Below are 23,716 nucleotides of genomic sequence, written 5' to 3'. Positions count from 1 at the left end.
GATAATGAGATCTTGTAAAAAGATAACTTACAGACACTGTTAATGAATCTTGTATGTCTTTATGGCTCACTAGCTGAACATTACCATCTTCATAATAGTGAACCTATGCAAAAATAAAACAATATTACAGTACGACAGATAGTGAATCAGCATGGTGGTAAAATGCCAACGTTAGACAATATGTAAACACACTTTTCTGGGGAAAGGGCGGGAGCTATTGGTGGTGCATTTTCACTGAAATGCAGAGTTATACTTGAAGTGCTCAGCATTTATGTGCTCAGAGTAGCACTTTTCGTGTCTAGGAATTTCTTTTGCAATTAACAGTTCATTTTATCCAAGCTACTTGCGGTAGCAGAAAGGTGTTGTTCTTCAGGAGACTTTTTGGAAGCTACTCAAGTAGCGAGGATTGACTTTGTTCAAGGAGAGTTTTGGCAAAGCTTCAGACTGCAGTGTGTTGCTGTCCTCCTTGCTCACCCAGACTTTTTGCTGGAGGCAGTGTGACATCTTGTATTAAGCAAGCCCAGGTGATCTTTCTAAAAAGAATTCCCTCCTGCACAATAATATTAGTAACCTAACTAGGAGACAAAGCAGAATATGTTTTGAAACTCTTGATCTCTCCCCACAACTGTTTACTGTACTCCCCCCCGGCCCTCAATTTACAGTCCTACCAGTCTTAGTCTTAGATTCTTTAAAGGTATTAAAACTAATCTTGATAAAGTCAATGAGTTAAAAACTGGAGTGATTTGAAGACACTGAAAATGTAGGATTATAATGCAGAACACTGGTTTCTATGTGGAGGATTTAAACACCAATGGGAAATTAAAGAGGTACTTAGATGCAAGGTTATTCACAACAAATGACATGGTATTGAAGAGGAATGGATATCGTTACAATTTAAACTGGAATCTTTGGAAAATGCTAAGGATAAAAGGATTGTGGCCTTTAATGCCAGAATCAAAAGGAAATTATGATTCACATGCACTTGCAACTGAAACTGAGAGAAAGGTCTTGGAACTGAGCCTTGAGACAGAAAATTAGGATTTTTTTGTTTGTTTGTGTTTGTTTTTACACTTGTGGCCCTAGAGTTCACTGATAAAAAAAATGGGCAACTGAACTGTAAATTGTACCTAATAAATTGTGGGATATGCCCATCCATGTTTACCTTTCTAATCACTTTCACAGAGGAACATCAATGGCACTGTATCAATATAAATGCTACTTCCAAAATGAAACAGAGGAGGAGAATTTTTTTTTTTTAAGGGTAAGAGGACATCTGTTTACCAGTTGTGGCAAAAATAACTGACACCATTCATTCACAGCTGAATTTACAGAGAAGGAAATCAATTCTATTTTTTACCCCTCTAAACAGATGAAAAAGGTGCCATTCATTATCAGAAAATGAGAATTTGATACAGTTGAAGAAACATTTATTGAAAAAGACAGACTCTGCCCATGATGCACAGCAAAATCATAAAACACAGGCATTAGGATTCCTCTAGTAGAGGCTCCAACAATCACTCTTTTGGGAAAGAGTTTCTGCCTTCCCATAGGGACTGGTAAGGACGTACGTTAGTGATTTCTAATGTATATATGTACTCATTACTTTGGCTGATCTTGTAATAAGTCTGGTACGGTATTCAAGGAAATGTTTGACTTTTTTGATAGTGTAAACGCTGATTCTTAATCCTTTTTTAGGAAGTGTTTCCATTTGCATTGTAGAAGCAACATACAACTTCTGGAACAAGAAGTATATTCCTCTAATCCTATGCCTTCAAGAGAAAATAGCCTAAAGCTGCATCCAGCCTTCTTTGACGAGACACCAACCCTTTTGATTCAGGAGGCAAGAGCGCCAACAAAAAAACCCCCCAAACCAAAAACCCAGAACAAAAAACCCAACCCCCCGCTCCACAACACACAAAATGAGATGAGTCTCCAAAGCCCTCCATCATCCATTTTTACAATATATATATATATATATGAATGCATGAATGACTATTTACAGACAGAATTAATGTCAGTTTATTTTAAAATACCGCAGAATGATTAAATGTGTATTTGTTCCATTTTTTCTTGTACCACAATTATTATTGTTGCTACATCACCATGAGATTCCCGTGGTTAAAAAAAACCTAGAGACCTACTATACGCTGAAGTATACAATTTATGATAAGCCTACCTGAATTTTCAAGATGCCAGCCACCTGAGTGGTTGAAGGGGTAATTGCAAACTTCCATTCTGACCTCCAACGGCCATTCCTTAAAAATAAAAACAGCAGCTATAAATAAGGCAGGGAAAATAATTTGAATAAAATGTTGAATTTCAAACACCTAGTTTTGCACTACTAATGACACACTTGGATTTAATATGAAATCACTAAGGGAGGTAGTATGGGAAACACGCAATACTCTTACAAAAGAAAATCACTCATGGTTTTAAGACACAAACAGTTGAGAAAAACTGGGACTCTGTAGGAACACTTATTGCTGCTTTTGGATACAAAGCATGATTTTTTATTCATTTAGCCATTCTAACAGGAACTTTTTCTTGGTCTCTAAAAATGTTCCTCATTATTAATTATTTGTCAATTGGGCATGTGTAGCTAAGTACTGTTTAGAGCAAAGGAAGACTCTATTACTGGAAATCTCCAGTAACAGTCACCTTTTTGCAGCTCGCTAGCTTTAGAATCTGCATTTTTATTTAAAAAAATACCAAAACACCCATGAATCACTACAATATTAACTGTAGCTAAGGCTTTGGACTGCTCTGACAGAAATATAAAGCTCCAGAACCGTAGGCATTCCTTCCATTACAAAGGAATGCAATAGTCTTCCCAAACCACTCGAGGGGAGATTGTATCTTTCCAGATGTCAGAAATACAGGTAGGCTACATTTCAAACTTTGCCTCCCTGCAAGGCATACATTTCTGAAAAGGTTAGTGGATCATTCTGTCAGGGAGGAAAAAAAAGCTGTATTAGGACAGCCACAATTTCTACTCTGTGCATGTTTAAGAAACAAACAGTTTGGGTACAGCATAAACTCACTTTCCACAAGAAGATTAGCTACAGATTTTATTCCCTTTCAGAAGGCAACAATACAGAGACCAAAAAACAGTTTAAGATGACCAAATAATTAATCCACACAAATTGATGAAGAAATGCTCCACTGAACGTATTTCAGATGACAAGTTAATGTCCAAATCCATGATACCTTAGGCTATAATTTCAGAACTCAAAGTCCAAGCAAGGTAGGGTTTGATAGGTACTTAGCTATCTTTGGGTGGGGTGGAGAGCATAAGGTTCTGCAGAAGCTGTTGGTTCAGTGTTGAGTCACTAGTTTCCCAGCTAGGCTGCTAAATGGCACTGAAATGCTACAAGTGCCATAACACTGAGGTCCTGACATCTTGCAGCTACAAGAAGTGCCAAAGGATCAGTTATAAACAGATGTTAACCACAGTGCCCTAACTAAACTCTAATTTGTGTTACTACATTCTGCATACCTAATATTCTTCTTGTTTCAATGTGAAGAACATATTCTTCACTTCCTGAACAGTTACAGGATGGTAACTAGTATTCTGCAGGTTGTTAAATGATTGCAATATTTCACTCGAGCAGAGCCTACACTTTAGTGACAAGGTAAGTCATTTCAATGGTTTGTAAAGTCCTTTGTCATCCTTCAGTGTAAATGGCATTATCATAATTTAAGTTATAAACATTACTGTGTAATCATTGCTGAACCAAGGATTTCTAGAAGCTTGTTACACACATACCAAAGGCTTTCAACTGCTTTTTAAAATGATTTTATGCAATGTGTCTTTACTAATCTATCTATTTTATTTACTAGCTGTCAGCTGTTTTCCAACAGAATTTTCCATTGGAAAATTTCCATTGACAAAAATTAAAACGCATTTCACAGGAATATGTCAATTTCATTGGCTCTTGGACTAGGCAGGTCTGCCTGTTTTTCTGCCAGCTTGGATGCTATGCAGCTGGGAGAGCCTGGTAACTCAGGCTCTGAAAACCTCTAGTTTCCCTGATCTACAGCAGGAAGCACAGCAGCCCTTGAAGCCCCAGCGCAAACAATATGACTATCAGGGTTTCCAGGCTTCCAGCTTCTCAGTAGCCTGAGTTCTGGGCAGCTTAGTGAGCCTTGTCAATTTTGTTTGTATTGTGTATCCATTTCTCCTTTTAAGAGGAAAACCTCAAACAGCCATTTGGAATCTAAATGTTACTTATATTTTTGGACTAAAAGGAGTATTATGTCAATATATCCTAACCAAAGATACATTAAGATCAAATTAATTCACATTTATAAGCTAGTAAGCATAAGTCAGAACATTTTATCAGCTCTGCTGGTTAAGTGAACAGACTTCAAGGCATTATATTGCACCAAATCATCTCACTGGCTGATACAGATGAATACTGGAATAATTATGCATATCTAATGTCGGCTTCCTGAACTAATGACGTAAGACCTCTTTTTGTAGATGGGAATGGAAAGATGTGCATGCATATCGTGTTACCAAAGAGGGCATAGCACAAGAGATAGAGAAATAGTGTTCTCTAACAATTACATCCACTAACGGTGGAACACCTTAAAAATAATAGCAGACCATTGCACGCAACTCAGACCCAACTCCTTCTGAAGCTATCCAGAAGTTCACTTCCAATGTTGCAAAACAGTCTTCACACAATTGTGAGTGATTTAATTTTAGTTATTAACCAGATAAACTTTTACAGAGCAAAAAGGAGGAATCCAAAGAAATCCAACTTACACCAGATTTTGGCTTACTGTTTGCCAAAATCTGGTGGGTAAAGGCCTAGTGCATGTGACTATTTAGAGAAAATGAGTTAAAATGCTGGCATTTTCCATTCTTTGCCAGTCACATCCAAAAATCCTCACTATGGGACCTCATCCTGAAGAGTAAACAAATTAACAGGAGGGAACACACACAGACAGAAAATATATTGTGTGTGTTTTATATATATATATACACACATACACACACACTAAAAAGCCACATAAGGAAAAGTTCATCATTTTTAATTCTGCTTTTTTGAGGAAATTATACAAGATTCCACTCTTGGGTCTCTCATCTTCATAGCATGAGAGAGGTTGGAAATTCCCTGGCTTCTCAGACTTTAGGCCCTCTAAGGTTTAGTCATGAGGCTTGAGCACCTATATCTATAGCAACAAATGTGCTACTCTGATGGGAAAACTTCCAGGGAGTTGTACATAAGAATTAAAAAAGCCTCTGACACTGATGGGAAAAATATCTGCTTTGAGTTTGTTTCTCTCTTAAATCTTTCCTACTGTGAAAATAAAGTAATAGTAACTGATGACATTTTGCATCATCTCAAGTGTTTTGCTTGAGTTTCTGAAACATACTCTTCTCATTCTCGTTTGGTGTACTCTTTTGGAGAAGTTAAAACTAATGGATTTTTCACTTTTTGTATAGCTCCTTCATTGGGGGAGGTGGGGGGGGAGGAAGAGGGGGAGGAAGCTGGTTTTCCCTTTACCTGGAGAAACAAATTCCTGGAAAGTTTTAAGAGCTGGAGAATTTGAAAGACTGATGAAGTTTCTTAGCCACCACAGCTTGTCCTTTTGACACATGTTGCTCTACAATAGACTCCGATCTGGCCAAGAGGACTCATGAAGAAAAAGTCCTAACAAGACATTTCTCCTTATTTCTAAAAAAAAAAGCTCTCTGTATTACTGCTAGCAAAAACTCTCTCAAGAAGCTTGGATACAGATTTCCAGAAGTCATGGCTTGTCTTGCTCCCTTCCCCTCCCAATTTCCCACTTTTTCATGAACAAAACTGATGGGGGGGACGGGACGGGACGGACAGGACGGGACACAGAACTGTGTTTTGCCTGGCAGTATATGGCTGGACTCTGGGAGGGTTTTTTGATCACTGATCAGGTTCACTGATTATTCTTCCCTTTGCCTCGTGAGGAATTGGTGGTGAATGACTCATGACCAAGGAGCTGTTGGGTGAAGCACAGGCTAAATATTACTACTGAAAGAATCCTGCTCATCTCCCTTCTGACAAAAAGGAACCATTAGTACCTCTGGGGTAACTGAGGCCTTAGCTATTGATAGTTTAAAGGAAAAATGCCAAGTGGGTGGAAATTAGTGAGCCCACATCCTACAGTAGGCTTCCAATCCCCACTGATTGCCTGAGTGAACCTAAGATACTCCTACATCTGTGAAAGGACTGCTTGTGGGACTGGCTAGGAGAAATAGAAAGTGAAACAGTCTCCTTTGACATTTCTTCCTCTGCCAATAGAAAATAGCCGTAAATTTCCTGGTCCTCAATTTGCTTTTCTTTGTTGACATCTTACAGCTAAGAGAAAAGGACAGAATCTTAAAGCTAAAAATAAGTGGCTGAAACAGTGGTCAAGGAAGAAAAAATGCAAGTAAGAAAAATCACTGGAAAGTCCAGGCAAAAGAGTGGCTGGGAATTTCCCAAATGTTCCGCAAAATAACGTATCAGTAGCCTGCCATTTTGCTTCTTTTAGCAGCAAAGCTTTTTGCATAGCTCCTTATAGAAGCTTCTAAGTCACATAAAACAGATCTGGAATGTCTTCCCATCAAAAGAGGTGCACTATCCAATACTGAGGATGAGTGGATATGATTGTGATAGATAGAGTTACTTAAATATAGTGAAATATAACAAATACAGGATCAGTTAAGAACTTACCAAAAATTTTTTGCTTGGAACTGATGGCTCTCTATGCATGCAATAATGGTTTGCTGTCCATCAACTGTTTTACCATATACCTTAATTGCAAATGAAAGAGTAAAGTCATGCCAAGTTTTGAATGAATTCCTTAACCAAATTATAAGTACCCTGTGCAAGATATCTTTTTAAAAAGATATTTAGCTCTTGTATTGTACTATACTTCAGTGACATTACACTACAGAATTTTATTTTTATAACCACTTTCCATTATTTCTATGTATAAACAAAAGCAGTCAATAAATTAGCTTTAAACCATGCCTTGAGTGCTTGTATGATTTACAAAGGAGGAAAATTTAAGGGCTCAGTATTTGGAAAATCATTAGACCTGGTCAAACTAAAATTTAGATGCTGCAGTACATAAAACTTTCAGATTAGCAACAAACTAGATATATCTCAGCAACTAGGGATTTTAACCATGTAACTATGAGTGGTCATATGAGCGAGTCTTCACGAACAGTGCAACAATGGCTGGGTTTCAGATTATTCTTCGTCTAACTGGATATTTTAACTTTTAACTAGGGGAGAGGAAAACAGAGCAGTTAGACACCAAATGTACAACAGCAAGGTATATATTTGTTTCAGTATGTCTATGCCTCAGTATTTTGTCCACTGCAAACAATGGTACAAAAGAAAAAAAAGAAGATCTAAAAATCTAAGGAAATGGAATTGTAAAGCACGTAGCATGACTGATATCAGAATCAAGTGCTAGTCTGATCCACAACGAAGAAAGGTTGTATTTTTATGACGCCACCATTACCCACTTTTGCTTTTAAATGCTGAGGATGGGGCAAAGTGCTTTCTCTCCCTTTATCTTGCCATGCTATACCCAAAACTTTGTATTGTGTCTCCAAAGCAGCCCAAAAAAAGGCTATGAGTACACTTCATGTATCTTAAAGCAACACACCAAAGACCAGATTTATTCATACCAGTCTACAAGAGGCATTAAATATTAAACCTAAAACCTTATCCCCCCCCCCAAAAAAAGTGTTAACTCCTCTTCACTTTGCTTACAGATTGATGACTGCAGCCATAGTAACTTGGCCTACCCCCAGCAGGTTTGTAGAAACTGCACTTCCAAACTGAATCTTTCCCTTATTGTTTGCAGTGGTGCAGTAGCCATGTTGGTCCCAGGATATGAGACAAAAGATGGGTGAGCTTGAAAGCTTGTCTCTCTCACCAAACAGAAGTTGATCCAATAAAAGATATTACCTCACCCACGTTGTCTTTCTAAAATCTTCTATTGGACCAGTTTCTGTTGGGGAGAGACAAGCTTTTGAGCTTACAAACCTTGTCTCTTTCCCTTATCTCTAACTCCACTCAGAGTTCACTTAGTTACAGTGAAACGTCAATCCCTGTTTACTCACCCCCATAATTATCTGTTTTCTTACCAACACCACATTCTCTAGAGAAGATATAGCAAATCAATGTTCATTAAAATTTATGGTACTTCAGAGTCTAGTTCCTTCATGTTTGGAACCTTACAGATGTAGAACTGATGAAGAGCAAGGACTGTTGCTGCAGAACTGCCTACATTTTATAGAGACTCACTGGTGCTGAAGAGTTCTCTCCCCGTTCCCCAACTCTGCAAGACTGCACATCCAAATTACATTTAGCTATGATTTCAAATTGGCCTTTTCTTCCAGTTGAGATTAAGAGTTTAATTGCAGGTGTAAATAAGAGTAAAAATAAGTCACCATGCAAAATTCAGACTAGATTTTAAATAGCTCCTCAAGGCAGAGACTTTGTCTTCATGAACAATGCTTAAAATGTTCTCAACAATTCAAGTAATAATGTTAATATGATTTAGAAAAACAAATATAATCAATCAATAACATTATCAAACATTAGCCAGACAGGTATCTCCGCCGTCACAAGCAGAACAGGATTTGGGACTACTCTAAATTCTCACACACTTTGATCTTGGAGCAATACAAGAGATACCACTGAGTCTCAAGAGGCTAGTGAGTAGCTGATGCTGCACAATCAATACCCCCAGAAGTTTCAGGAGCATGTTGTTGGGGACAAGGAGAGAAAGAAAATATATGATCGTAGATGGTGCAGAGTGGTGAGTAATGAGAACACTAAAACCGAAGACATTCCCACCTGTCAATTTAAGGACATGTCTGTACTAGACTTTACTTTGTGTTTACATTGTCTTGTATTTCAGGTACCAATATTCTCCTGCAGACAAAAATATAAGCAGACAAGGGAGACTTCAATCCCCCATCATTTCATAGCTGTCTAGTACTTACTGTGCAGACACCACTGGGGTAGTGTTCTTTCACATAGGCTCTCATTGCAGTTTCTACTGAATTTCTCCAGGACTCAACCGCATTTTCAGCTTCATGTGGCCTAGGATCAGTAGCCTCCTTTCTTAAGTGATCAAATTTAAAAGCTATCTTGTTTTTTGGATCCAAAAATTTTCCATTGCCCAAATCACCGTGTTCTGTTATCAATACCTGCATTACAAAGTTGTAGTTGTAACCTACTTTTATTTTATTTAAAATATTTCTTTTTCACACAGAGTTTGGTCTTGACATCATTACACCATTCAGTACTGTGTAACCCCACCGAACAAAGGGAAAAGACTAAACTGTGCCAAGGTGAGGCTCATCCAAATCTCATGCTTTAAAAACATAAGATGTGAACTAAGTTCATGCACAGCAGCAGCAAAGAGGGGGGATGTAACAGATATTAAACAGCAGCAAACCTTGAGTTCTCATCTAGTTTACCCCACATTGTAGTAAATACAGAATTCATACATTAAATGGAGGTCTTCCAGTGTCCATGAAATTAGTGCATAATAATATTCCAAATTCTATATTACATTAATCTAATTTTTAAAAGATAGGGGTTTTTTTCCATTCATGATGTAACTATAGGGCAGAGTTAAGATTGTTTAGGTGACTTCACTCTGCATCTTACAGGATTAGAGACCATGTGTCCCCCACTGCTTATATTGTACTCTTTATGGTTTACATTATAAACAGGTTATTAACTTGGAATATTACCCAATGCATATTTTTGCAAGAAAAGAAAAGAAAAGAAAAAGTTCTAATATCATAGCATGCTCCTTAAACTTTAAGAAACCTGTTATGAGTTAATATTTCACTGTATCCATACCTGTTCATCATAACCTTCAATTTTCACTGGAGTAAACTGATCCAGATTGTACTGTGCAAATGCACTAAAAGAAAAAAAAAATGCATATCAAGTTTACCACACCACCTGTTTTGCAATAAATTTCTATACTATAGCACAGTAAAGACATTTTACAGAATAGTGTACTAGTTTAGTATGCTGAAATGCCCAGGATATATATGCTGACACAAAGCGGGCATACACAAAAAAAAAGTGTGCAGAATCCAAGAAGTCTATTTATTCCAAATGAGAATGAAAATTTCTGTCCTCTAAGGTGGAATCTATTTTTGAAGTAATTTTTAATATATAGTGTTGCTATATATACAGAAAGCTTTTAGCATAGAGGGCATGACTATTAACCATTCAAAAATCTTGAGAGGGTTAACCAACAGTTTAGAGATATAGTGCTGCCTAACAGAAGGAGCACTGAGACTCAGGAGACCTAGGTTCTATTCAGCCACTTCCCTGCTAGGTGACCTTCGGCAAGTCACTTTGCCACTATGTGCTTCAGTTTCCCCATCTGTAAAATAGGGATCACACTCATCTCCTTTCTAGAGCTTTGAGACCTGTAGATGAAAAGTGCTAGAGAGAGCTAGGTATTATCAGAATGCAAGAGATGAAACCTTTTGAGTAAAAATCTCCAAACTTATGGAGATAAGTATAAGTTCACTAGATGTGGTCCATGGCACGGGAAAATAAAGTAAGAGTCTACTTATCCCTCCCCCTCCACCATCACCCCCCATTCCACCATCTTTGGGAACTTATATTTACGCATAATTTTTCATCCAAGAGTCCCAAATAGGCTCAAACTTACAATTTACTTTGTAGTGATAACTTTGCCAACCACTTCAACACTATACAACTTTTTATGACAAGAAGTGAAGAATACCTCTAACTGAAACTGGAAGGGGATTTGTAGATAAGCATGATGTAAGTTACCCAAATAAATATATATAAACACCCCTGCAAAAAAGTGCTCTGGAATCGTTAGTGAACACAAGATACAGGACTGCTTACGCTTTATCCAAAGAGACAGCATTTATAGGAGCACTGCTCTCTTTAGAAAACTGCTCCAATGTGGTTTCTATATTCAAAGGGCTGATTCAGTATTGACAGAGCACAGATGACAGAGCCATCAACACTACTTCTGTAATGCCCGAGTTTCCCTTGGACATCTCCAATACAACTATTGACCAACGCTAACTATTTAGTTTATTAGCTCTGATGAACACACAGACAGAGTTACAAGTGCAGAAATTAACAAGTCAGATCACTGTGATCACTTGTTGGTAACAAAACTTTAATAGAATGTGAAAGACTGAAAGTGTTTAGATGCTAAGCGTAGTATGTGATACTTACTGGGCTGCTCCTTCCCTAAGAAGATTATCATTATTAAGCAGCAGCCGAACATCTGAAAGAAAATATTTAAGTCTTAAAACTATTTTCAAGATGTTAGAAGAATACTTATTTTAATTAGCCCACAAAATAATTTTAATGTACATAGTATTAAATGTAACTTATTCCCCAAGAAAATGGGGGGGGGGGGTGGAAAGGGTGGAAGTAGATAGCAAACCTGTTAAATAATAGATACTTCACCATCATGACTGCACAGTAATTGGATGCAAGACAGATGACTAAAATGGATTCTCCCAGCAAGTAGGTAAGCAGATATAAGTAGGGCCCTACCAAATTCACGGCCACAAAAAAAGCATCATGGACCATGAAATCTGGCCTCCCCTGGTGAAATCTGGTCTTGTGTGTGCTTTTACCCTATATTATATAGATTTCACGGGGGGAGACCAGCATTTCTCAAATTGGGGGTCCTGACCAGAAAGGGAGTTTCAGGAGGGTCACAAGGTTATCTTGTTGGTTGCGGGGGGCGGGGTGTCACAGTATTGCCACCCTTACTTCTGCACTGCCTTTACAGCTCGGTGGCCGGAGAGCAGCGGCTGCTGCTGGCTGGGTGCCCAGCTCTGCAGGCAGTAGCACAGAAGTAAGGTTGGCAATACCATGGCATGCCATCCTTACTTCTGTGCTGCTGGCGGTGGTTCTGCCTTCAGAGCTGGGCTCCTGGCCAGCAGCCACTGCTTTCCAGCTGCCCAGCTCTGAAGGCAGCACCGCCACCAGCAGCAGCACAGAAGTAAGGGTATGGCAACCCCTGCTACAACAACCTTGAAACTCCTCCACAACTCCTTTTTTGGGTCAGGACCCCTACAATTACAACACCATGAAATTTCAGATTTAAAGAGCTGAAATTATTAAATTTATGATTTTTAAAATCCTGTGACCGTGAAATTGACCAAAATAGACCATGAATTTGGTAGACCCCCTAGATATAAGCCATACTATACAAGAGGCATGATCAACAATCTAGGAAACTGTGCCGGATTAGCCACAAGAGCGGTGTAATGGCTCCACTTGTCTACAGACAAGTGTTCAAGATTACTAAAGATCGTACAGCAGCCTAGCCATAGACTCTAAGTACAGTTTTTGACAGTGGCGATTAGTGTTGTATACATAGTTAATTTTAATTTATTGTATTTTCCCTGCCCCTGTTCCAAGCTCCTAGAAGACTTTGCTAACCTGAACATATATTTCAATCCAGATTTCAAATCCGCAGGTGGATCAGAAACTGAATTGCAAGTAACTTCTTACATTCTTAAATATTAAGAATTATTTTCAGATACAGAAAATCTACACTCCTATGCCAGTAAAATCCTAACCTGATAAATCACCACTTTGTGGATGCTTTCATGTGAAACACCTATATGCAAAGTTAATCACAATACTGTTCAGTACAGAATACATTAAAATGTAAAAGGCTGGTTATAGGGTTAAAATTGAAAATAAAACCTAATATACGCTCCCACCTGCAAATCTGAAATTCAGATTTTCATTTAAAAGAACAATTTAAAATATTTCCTCATCTGAATGACTAATGTTACTATTATGCCACCTAACCCTTAATATTCTTTCCTCTCACCCAAATATTTATAAGGATCAAAATGATCAGATTATCAGAAACTGATACCTAGAATAGGAGATGGAATCTTTGTGTACTTAAATTACCAAATTTATTTAACAGACTTTGGAATTAGTTTTTCCACTGTACATTAAAACTTTGGTTGGTGTATAGTGTCTGAAGGAGAGCCCTCTCAACCATGGCTCAAAGCAGGGTTTTTCTATAAACATTCGCAAATTCATGAGGCTTGTGGGAAGGAGAAGGTAAAATATGGGAGATTTATCCACATGGAAAACCCCAAGTTTTATACCTAAAAAGTAAGCTTAACTTTTTAAATGACAACAGGGGGCTGCTTGTTCCTGTCTCCTGTTCCTTTCATTACTCTTCTATGTCTCCATCTTTATGTACCATCTAGGTTACATCCACACCTCCCACCTATACCATCATGTATAACTGTCCTTTCAATGCCGGCCTTCTACCCTCCTCTGTGCCGTACCCTCAATATCATACTCTCCCAGATCTTGCCCTCTTCCATACCCCCACACACCTCCCAATACACCCGCCGCCACACACTCCCTTTTAGGCTGTTCCCTTATGTACTCCCCTGCCTCCTTCCTCTATATCCCCAACATCTCCTGTACTCTATCACCATACCTTGGGCACTCATGCCTCAGAGCCATCTCATTCCGAAATAGAGGAATACAGCTCAATATCACTCCTCCATGTTCCCCACCCCCACCCATTTCACCTTCCCCCCAACCCTAAAACTATTGATTCATTACATTTCCCTTTGATCTCACAGCCTCCCACTCCATACCTTCCCCCCTGCAGCTTATCCCCACAACAGTATTAATGAAGTGTAAAAAAATATCAGCACAAGGTCAGTTTAACATTTATTCATAAACATTTTCACTTTAAACACTGCATTTTATATACTTAAACTCAACCAGCTCTTAAAACCTCCCCCCACCTGCCTCCAACTAACCACACCCAATATACAACAAGGTATTTTTCAGCAAGGTCAAAAAAACCTGGAGTGTCTAGCCTCGGTATATATCAAAGCATGAGCAGTTAACTGAAGTATCCTTCTTTTCATCAGATCAAACGCTATTAGCAGTTGTCAGTATTGCAGAATTGGCAATGGTGGCAAAGCAAGGTCTCATCCCCACAAAGCAGCGACTGAAGATAAACAGCATGAAATGGCAGAGAAGGGTGAAAAAACAAAAACAATGAACACCTAATCTCTTATAGCTTATTTAAAGTTATTAAACACACACACACACACACACTCTATCTGAAATGCATTAACAAGTTAGATCCAGAGCAGGGAAGCACAAAGATACTCACCATTGAACACCTCATTAAATTCCCCAGGAGGAGCATGAATGATGAACTTCGCTGCTATGTGCACCTTAGATAAAATAAAAAGTATATTCTTATATAACTCTACAGCAAAGGAAATAAAAATATGTAAATATCAAGACTTCCAAAACTCAGTGTCCATCCATGCAAAACAAATCAATTCTACTTTGTATGGTTTTAACGTCTAAAATATAAAGTCCTCCAAATCCCACTATTCAATACAATCCACATTCCCAAAACTATTTTTGTCTCTGAATATACCAGGAACAGGGACAAGGAGTTGTTTCTAAGCATAGGGGACAACATGGATAGAGGCTATCATATGCAACACAGAGGAGGAGAGAAGGGATACAATAAGTAACAAGACCCAAGTTGTAGAGCTTGCAATTCATAATATAATTTGCAATCACTATAATGTCCCTTTGTAATGCCAAGGCAGGGGAAATAGCTCTCTCTCTAATAGAATCAGGCCTCTACACTGGAAGCTGTCTATGGAAAGGGCCGTCTTTTGTCTGTACAAAACCTAACAGAGTGGGGTATTTGTTCCATTTTATAGTATTAAACTGAAGTGGAAGTTTCGTACTTGTTTCTTTAATTACCAGAATTTCAGATTTTTTTTTTCTAGGAAGAAACTTCACACTTAAAGCTCATCTATGCCAAAACAGACAAAACCAAGACCTCATTAACATCATTACTGTAAGACCACCAGAAACTCAAACAGAAAATTGCCCCTGTGCTATGTGCGCTATAGAGTACTGCTTTCCAATATACTGAATTTTCACAAATCAAGAAAGCTGAAATGCTTCAGACTATATTCCATCAGGGTTTGCAGTTTCAAGTCAATAGGCCTAATCCTTGCAGGTCACTTAAATGTTTTTTTTGAAGATCCCATCTAAACACAAGCTTAGGAGCTTACAGCTGTGTCTACACCACAGACTTCTACCAGTTATTGACAGCTGTATAAGAGGTATGATCTAGAGCAGCAGTTCTCAAACTGTGGGTCAGGACCCCAAAGTGGGTCGCAAGTTCATTTTAATGGGGTTGCCAGGGCTGGCGTTAGACTTGCTGGGGCCCAGGGCAGAAAGCCAAAGTCCAAGTCTTGCCATGAGGGGCTGAAGCCGAAGCTTTTGTTCCCACGGGGCTTGGGCTTCAGACCCACACTTTGGGCTTGAGCTTTTTGCCCTGGGCCCCAGTGAGTCTAATGCCAGCCTTGCCAAAGCCTACGCCCCACTACATGGGGCTAAAGCCCAAGCCTGAGCAGCTTAGCAGTTCATTGAGCCCCGTGGCATAGGGTCATGTAGTAATTTTTGTTGTTAGAGGAGGATGGGGAGTGGGGTAACAGTGCAGTGAAGTTTGAGAACCACTGATATAGAGCCCTGCAGTGGGACTGGGATCCTGCTCCCATAGTAGCAAAAAAATGTACTTTGTTGCAGGTGGGATTGGGTGGGCAAAAAACCAACCAACCAACCAAAAAAAACCAAAAAACAGACTGCAGTAATTTGTGGGAAAACATTAAATCTCTCACCAATTTGTCAATAATAGAATTTCAGCAATGTACAGCAAATTTTCCTTTGTTTTTTAAAGGTTTTAATACAAAGGTTTTAATACTTAAATTGAAGCAAGGGTAGAAAGAGATTTGATGTCTACTATAACATAAGTTAAAGTATTTTTTTTTTACATGGTTTACGCAAGATTTGTTTTATTCTTTTAGTGGTAAAAAGTGTCTGAATTCTGTTTATATATTTTATATAATATATATTAACTGACTGTTTGGGTTTTTAGTAGTATGGGGAAAATCTGTCTCTTGTGGAATCTAAAGTTTTTTGCAGGTGGGAGCACGAAAAAAATGCAAGAAACAATGTAGGAGCAGGTGGTAGTGAGTATTGTGGGACAGGAGAGGGATTAAAAAGTCCTGCACAGGACTCTAGTGTGATTCCTGACACAGCTATGAGAGCAGAAGCCCCTCGTATATGTTCAGTTATACTGGCATATCTATTATGTTTGTGTCGGTGGTTTTATTGCACTGGTATAAAGCACAGTTTTGCCAGTATAGTATACTAATATTCTTTCATCAGTAAAGCACTTCTAGTTTCAATATAACCAAGCTCCTATTTTTCAAAAATTTGGGTTGTATAGATGTGAAAAAACGTCACAATAACTTAGTTCACTGAAAGTGTAAGCTTGTTAATACTGAAGCAATTTTGTTTTGATATGATGAGTTGATTCTACTAAGAGCATTTATTTAAAAATAAAAATAGTGTTGGCTCCTGATGCTGCAAAGCACATGAGTCCGATTTACATCAATGGAACTATTCAAAATTACAAACCTGCTTAAAGGGTCTAATCCTGCAACCACTTTTTAGGCCACTTCACCCCAATCTGTACTCATACTGCAATTTCTTAGTTTTTAAAGATATGACAGTCTTCATACAAAACAAAGCTGACATCGAGTGGCTCAACTGATGACTTATGCTGTTTTAGCCATTTTATTAAGAGCAGCTGCACTAATTCAATCCCTGTCTCCAATCCACTAATCCAGGACAAGGCCAACTCTTCAAGGATCTGACATTCTCTCTCATTTGTGTCCAGGATTAATCTCTCACAAACAATGGTATGAAATATAACATACAGATTGCCAATCCTTGAAAAAGCTGAGTTGTTTCATAGCATTAAAGAAAACACTGATTTATTCAAAAGCCTAGTGAAAGCTTGAGTTTATGTTTACCTGGAAGTGGCTTTTTAGAATAACTTAATGCTTTGTACTATTTTAAGCCTAAAGTTAGCAAGATGTGTGCTATAACATGGATAATACTTTCTAATTTCAATTCTTCATTACCAGAATAATGGATTCTATAGTTTGTCAGAGGTCAATAAACAGGTACATTACTGAAAAGAAGTAGTTTTATCATTACTAAAGAGAAATTTTCAGTACTAATTATACCTTCTTCCCAGAACTGAATGGTCCTTTATATTCTTTCCAGGACAGATGGTGCTCCCTTATTTGGTGCAAGGGTTTTACTGAGGAATACTGACTAGTTTTCTAGTATCAAATTTTTTGTTTTGTTTTGTGGAGTACAGAAAGTCTTAGAAAAAGTCTGAAAATAGGCTATCAAAACTTCCATAACAGCCACCCATTCAAGAACAGAATAATTTTATAAATAGGTATTTAAGAAAAATATACCAAATCATTAACTTATGGTAATATCTTAGAAACTAAGTACTTACTAAGCATAAAAATTTTCAACAGATAGGGAGTTTTTGTTTGTTTAAAATAAATTCTTATTTTGGTATCTTCAGTCCATGTTCACTGACTGAAGTCAACTGAGACTTTGCTATTGATTTTACATTGAAAGCATTCAGATTAACAGGCTGATGGTACTAGTACTAAAAAAATTCATGATAGATATCAAGGACCTGCCATTTTAATGGTTTTCCTAGCACAGGTCCCACTGGAAGATGTAAATTAGAACAGGAAGAGAGTAAGTATAGTCATTTAAACACATTTTGAATGACTTTACCAAAGAAGTCTAAAGGAAAGGATACAAATACACTAAGAGGCACAACTAATTATGCTTTGCTTTGATTCTTTTCTATTTGTACAATGCAAATCAGTATAAATTACAAAGTCAAATGTTGGCTTTTTACAGCTTAGTTGGAGTTAAATATTTATGGTTATACAAAATTATGTTTGATTATTCTAGACAACAATGTAAAATAAAGTTTAAAGACACCATTTAAAATTAAAAAGGAGGACTTGTGGCACCTTAGAGACTAACAAATGTAGTTGAGCATAAGCTTCTGTGAGCTACAGCTGACTTCATCGGATGCAAGCAGTGGAAGATACAGTAGGGGGATTTTATATCCGATTAAGTGAGCTGTAGCTCACGAAAGCTTATGCTCAAATCAATTTGTTAGTCTCTAAGGTGCCACAAGTACTCCTTTTCTTTTTGCGAATGCAGACTAACACGGCTGCTACTCTGAAACCTGTCATTTAAAATTAGTTTCACATTTACAGTAGAAGTTCTATAATTCAGAAGAGATTGGTTATTTAACAGTTTAACAAGAAAAGACTGGTTAAGAGTTGGCTCAGAATTTCTTAAATTTATTACAAATACTTTTAGAAGAGTGAAAAACTCAGAACAAATGCACAGTTTAAAAGAAAACTTGCAACTCAAACTCTGATTTAATTGTTCCAAAAGGAAAACATTTTTCAGTCCCACTTTGCATAAAATTGTCTAGATAGCAAATTCTTATTTTTTAGAATTTTTTTAAAATTCTGTAATTAAAGTTAAGAAATTTAAGATTACACCTGTGTCTTCATTTTTAAAAACATCTCATGTTTAAAAACTCAGAATTCTTTGGCTTTTGAGACAATCATACAGTTTATATGTGAATTAATGTTATACAAAAGTTAGGCAAAATTATGGTAATAAGAGACAACAATCACCATATAAATTCACAGAAGAAAGTTGTTTATCAGAAACAGATCTTGCAGGTTTTGCCATAAGTGTATTTTTAACCACACAATAATGCTTTTAAGTTAAGTCAAACAGGCTAACCTAAATATACTTTGCGAAACATTGTATCTCCACCACCACCCCCATGGCTTGCTCCCCCATCCCCTGGGGCTCACCTGCCACCTGCACAGCCAGGCTGGGAGGAGCTGACATGGAGCCTGCCCAATCAGGGCACAGTGGGGCATGGCAGGGGTCAGTCCCCGGAGAGAGGTGCTGGTTAGGGAAAATCGGGACACAGCGGGGTAGGGTCCGTCCCTGGAGCAAGAGGTTGGGGTGGGAAAATCAGGGCACAGCGAGGTGTGTGGGGGGGATCTGTTCCCGGAGCAAAGGGCTGGAATGGGGAAATCGGGGCACAGCAAGATTGGGGGGGGTGTCCATCCCCGGAGTGAGGGGCCAGGGAAATCAGGACACAGCAGGACTGGGGGGGACGGGACAGAAATGTTAACACTCCCCCCTCCCCCCCCCCCGGATGGCACCAGTACCTGCTTTGCAGCCCAGTCCAGTAGCCAGCCAGTTCTCTCTGGCAGGCTAGGGGGTGGTAAAAGCGACAGCTGCTAAACAGAGTGCCTCATCCAGGAGCAGCTGCTGCTGCTCTTCCAGCCCCTTGGTGGCAGAGAACTGCAAGTAACTGGACTTTATCTATGCTAACTGGATTCTGCCCGTTTTCCCTGTTCGACTGGACATTCCAGTCAAAAACTGGACATCTGGCAACCCTATCCCTAACCCCCAATTGCCCTCCCACCCAGCCCAGAGACTAAGGTGACTACTTCCCTAAACTAAAAATGGGATGCACAGGGCTGTCCTGAGCCATCTGGCATTGCCGCCCACCCCCCGCCCCAAAGTTCCTCCATGGCCCCAGATTGAGCCAAATAGTAGAGCTGGGGCAGAAGAATGAGTATGGGCTGGGATCTGGGCAGAAAAGCAGGGTGTGAATGAGTACTTTTGAGCTTGCAGCCAGGAGGTGAAGCTGTTGGACTACGATCCTGCTAGTGGTGCGATGTCCCTTTGGTACCTGGGATAGCATAGATGGGGGTGGAGTTCTGGGGACGGCTCGGGGGCAGGAAACTCCAGGGACCGCCACATGGCTCCAGCTCAGCAGTGACACAGGCAGTGACTAGTGGGGTGAGGGGCCACAAATGAAAGGTTCTTGGGGAAGGGGCACATGCCCCCCTGATTTTGCAGGACTCCCTGAAGCAAGGAGGCAGCACTCCCCATGGCAGAAGCACTCTCCATGCATCCATGCAGCACAGGGAGGGAGGAAGCAGTGGGACAGTTGGCTGAGCTCCTCCACCCCCAACACAGGGCTGCTTTGCTTTTCCTGCTGCTGTATCACGCATTGCCTCTCACCTGTAGATGGTCTGCAAAGCAGGCAGCAGCACTGGGACTCCAGCAGAAGGGAAGGCAAAGCAGCCCGGGGAGGAGGGACTCAGCCAGCTACCCTGGTCCCTCCCTGTGCTGCACAGACACATGGAAAATGCTGCCTCCTCCAGAAGTATCCGGAGCAATTGGGGCCACGGTAGGAGGAGGCAAAGACACGTGATCCTGAACGCCCTGCCCATGCATCGCCTCGCCTCCGTGTCCCACTGAAAAGCTTCTGACGGTCTGGATTTGAACTGTGGTATGCCTATTGACTACGCCAGTGTAGATGAAGACCGAGGCTATACCTCGGCCCAATTTCAAATGCATGCGATAATCTGAAACTTTTGTGATTTTAGAACTGAAATATATACAGCATTAAAACTGAACTTGATGGAGAGGGAGAAAGGGGAGTACATATATTAAATATCAAGAATTTCAAAGAAGTTCGACTTCTGTATACTTGAGATGTTCTCTTTATTACAAACTAGCTGAAGGCTCTTTTCAGCCAGAGTTGATTGACATAAAAAAACCCTCTAGATTTCACTATCTGCAAATTCCATTCATACTAGCAATAAGCCAGCTGTTCAAAGGCCAGTATTAGCTATCTTAGGTCTTGTCTACACTACAAAGTTAGGTCGACGCAAGGCAGCTTATGGAAATGTCTACACTTAAATTTTGCTCCCGACGACACAACTGCCCCGCATGTCGACTTAACTCCACCTCCACAAGCAGCATAGAGTCAAGGTAGTTAGTGTAGCAGAAAGAAAGCCTAAGACATAATGCCTTGTGTCAGAGGACTGGTGTGAGGATTAAGCTAAAGTAGTGGTCAAAACTTTGCTAATATAAAGCAAAAAATCAGACTGAGATAGAAGCAGGCCCTGCTCACAGAAACTGGCAAAAACAGAGCTAATATTGCAAAAACACACATTCCTAAGAGGTGCTAGGCACAGAGCATTCATGCAAACATATTCCAAAAGGGTGGTACCAAAACACCTCAATACCAACACATTCCCTAAAGATGATAAACACGCAAACCATCCTTAAAATAAGGTCAGAAGGACCGTGTAACAAATAAATAAAAATATACAAGGTAATGTGTGGCAACTGGCTATGTCAGAGGGTGTCAACTAACTACATTAGAGGGACAGTAAGTAACTTGTTTGTATTAATGTATAGAAAGATATCTCACAGGGAGCGTCTTTTGCTGGCCTAAGGGATAATGGAAAGTCCGCCATTAATTGAGCTAGTCCATTGCAACAGGCATACATGTGTTAGTGTACTTGTAACTATTGAGCCAGGACATTAGGACTGTGCTTCATTGACAGTAAACCTGACCAAGTGCCTTTGCTATGAACCGAGTCTGGGGATTTATTGGGCAGTTCAATTGGAGCCTGCTGTACAGGCTATCTGGCCAACACCAGTACAGCACGCAAAAAGAATATGCAGCCAAACACCTAACAGTTAGGTCAACATAGTGTCAATGTAGACACTGCGTTGGTTATGTCGACTGTTACTGGCTTTCAGGAGCTGTCCCCTTGCCCTACACTGACAGTACAATCAATACAAGCATGCCCGGTGAGGATGCGCACCGCTGACACAAGGAGCAAAGTGTAGACACACACAAGCGATGTAATTACTGTGGTGGCTGTATGCCAACTAAGTTAGGTCAACTTAATTTTGTAATAGAGACGACATTAGAAATGCTGTTTTCAGACTTATGTCTTCGCTCCACCCACAAACTGTCCTCTGAAGGCATGCTATTAATCAACCAGAAATGCACTGGCTGAGCCCAAGGCTCTATTTCCTCTTCAACTACTTATACAGAATTTTTTCTTTTTTTATAAGATGAGATGCTCCAAACCACTACTCTTCCTGTTTCTGGCCACACTGGAAACTGACATTGGTTGAAAGGCCAGACCGTCTGCAATTTACATGCCCATATATGGTAGTGAGTAAGTGCAAGCAAAAATGCTATTACCAGCAGCTCTGAGAAAGTCAAACTACAGTACCAAATATAAAATACATTACTCCTGTTAATCAACTAACATTCAGCTACCAACAAAAAAGGCAGCAAAACTTAAAAACAGAACTTGTTTATAGAAAATATAAAAGATTTCAGAAAAAACTATTTGGCTTAAGTCTCTACATTACCTGGTATTCTGACAATGCCTTCCACAAGAGTTACTGATGAAAGAGACAGTAGAACATAAGATGATGCCCTGAAGTTTAAGCCAATATGTTTTGATATAGTCCCATATGTCGTTAACCTCCGACCCTTGTGCCTGGACTCCTTGGTCACTCACATATTTCCAGTTACATTGGGAGCTCTTTGGGGCAGGAAACCATTCTTTCCTCTGCGTGTGCACAACATCCAGCACAGCAGGCTTTGGGCACTACCATAATACAAATCAATAAGCTATATGTTCTATATAAAATATAGCTTACATATCAAGCAAGCCTCATTTTCTTCTAAAATGAGAAATAGGTTTTTTGTGATTAAAAAGGTTACTCAAGTTTGCTTCACAGAACTATTACGACAGTAGAAAAAAAGCTAAATGGCAGTGTTTGTCACAAATGTAAAAATGTTTTGCTATGACTTTTCAGAACCCTGCCTTTAAATGGAATTTTCTTCTAAAGCTGTACTTACTTAAAAGTTGTAGCATTCGGTTTCTAAACAAGCCCAAACTTGGCCAAACGTTGGCAGTGAAATACCCTGAAAGGTCACACTGAATGTTACACAAAAAACAGTTAGGTTTCCACTCTAGAAAGCCAGAGAAGATATCATCAGTACTTGTTGGAAGAGCAATCAATATTTTGTTTCCACTTTTACAGCAACTTTCATTGAACGATTTCAAAGCATTTTACAAAGCTTTAACTTTCAACACCTCTGTAAAGGAGATACAGTATATATGGCTCAATATCAGGGTCCTTCCTTCCATTTAGCTATATGGGAAGAGCAGGATGGACATGACCCCCTAGTGGGGAGAGGGAGGGCAACCCCCGGTTGAGAACACATAGGTTAAACAGAAGCAGATCATATTCAACAAGGTAATAATGGGATTTTATTTTCCAATAAGAACTAGAGCAGAAGAGTTTGGTTCATAAAGATCATGCCTTTTGCTAAACTGTACATGCTACTTATTGGTAATCCTTCCTCACATAAACCAGAAATCATAGAATCACAGAATATCAGGGATGGAAGGGACCTCAGGAGCTCATCTAGTCCAACCCCCTGCTCAAAGCAGTACCAATCCCTAACTAAATCATCCCAGAGATTTTTGGTGGAGAATCATACCTTCAATAAAGGCTTCATGCAGAGTTCATATTCAGCCACAGGAGGGAAGTATTTAGAGCAAGCCAGCACTCGTAAAGTATTTGGCAAGAACAGAAGCACATTTAGCATTTTTGCCTCCTTAAGCTTAAACAAGCTATTCAAAGACTCATGTACAAGACGACCAGCCACTGTCAAGTATCCATCCATTCACATAAATAGTGAAGAGGCATGCATTGGTAGGTTTATCTTTAATAAAGTTCACAACTGTTACAGCCTCATCAAGTCCCACTGTTATCCTCTTTGCCACCAATGCTTCCCGGTAAACTGAACAATGTGTCCAAATGGCTTAGCTGCAGAA

The 23,716-nt window shown here is 39.4% G+C and overlaps 1 protein-coding gene across 1 annotated transcript in view; it reads right to left on the bottom strand.

Moving 5' to 3' along the window:
- Positions 1–23,716, bottom strand: part of CAPZA2 (capping actin protein of muscle Z-line subunit alpha 2) — a 45,129-nt gene that overhangs the window by 5,543 nt on the left and 15,870 nt on the right. The window contains exons 2-8 of the mRNA XM_077834276.1: positions 14,194–14,257; positions 11,244–11,295; positions 9,867–9,930; positions 8,996–9,202; positions 6,702–6,781; positions 2,177–2,255; positions 32–103 (exon numbers count right to left, since the gene is read on the bottom strand). Of these exons, the coding sequence (XP_077690402.1) occupies positions 32–103; positions 2,177–2,255; positions 6,702–6,781; positions 8,996–9,202; positions 9,867–9,930; positions 11,244–11,295; positions 14,194–14,257 (618 nt within the window). The remainder of the gene's footprint in view (positions 1–31; positions 104–2,176; positions 2,256–6,701; positions 6,782–8,995; positions 9,203–9,866; positions 9,931–11,243; positions 11,296–14,193; positions 14,258–23,716) is intronic.

This window comes from Eretmochelys imbricata, chromosome 1 (genome assembly GCF_965152235.1).
Source record: "Eretmochelys imbricata isolate rEreImb1 chromosome 1, rEreImb1.hap1, whole genome shotgun sequence".
NCBI classification, from domain to species: domain Eukaryota; kingdom Metazoa; phylum Chordata; order Testudines; family Cheloniidae; genus Eretmochelys; species Eretmochelys imbricata.
This window is presented reverse-complemented; position numbering and strand designations above follow the sequence as displayed.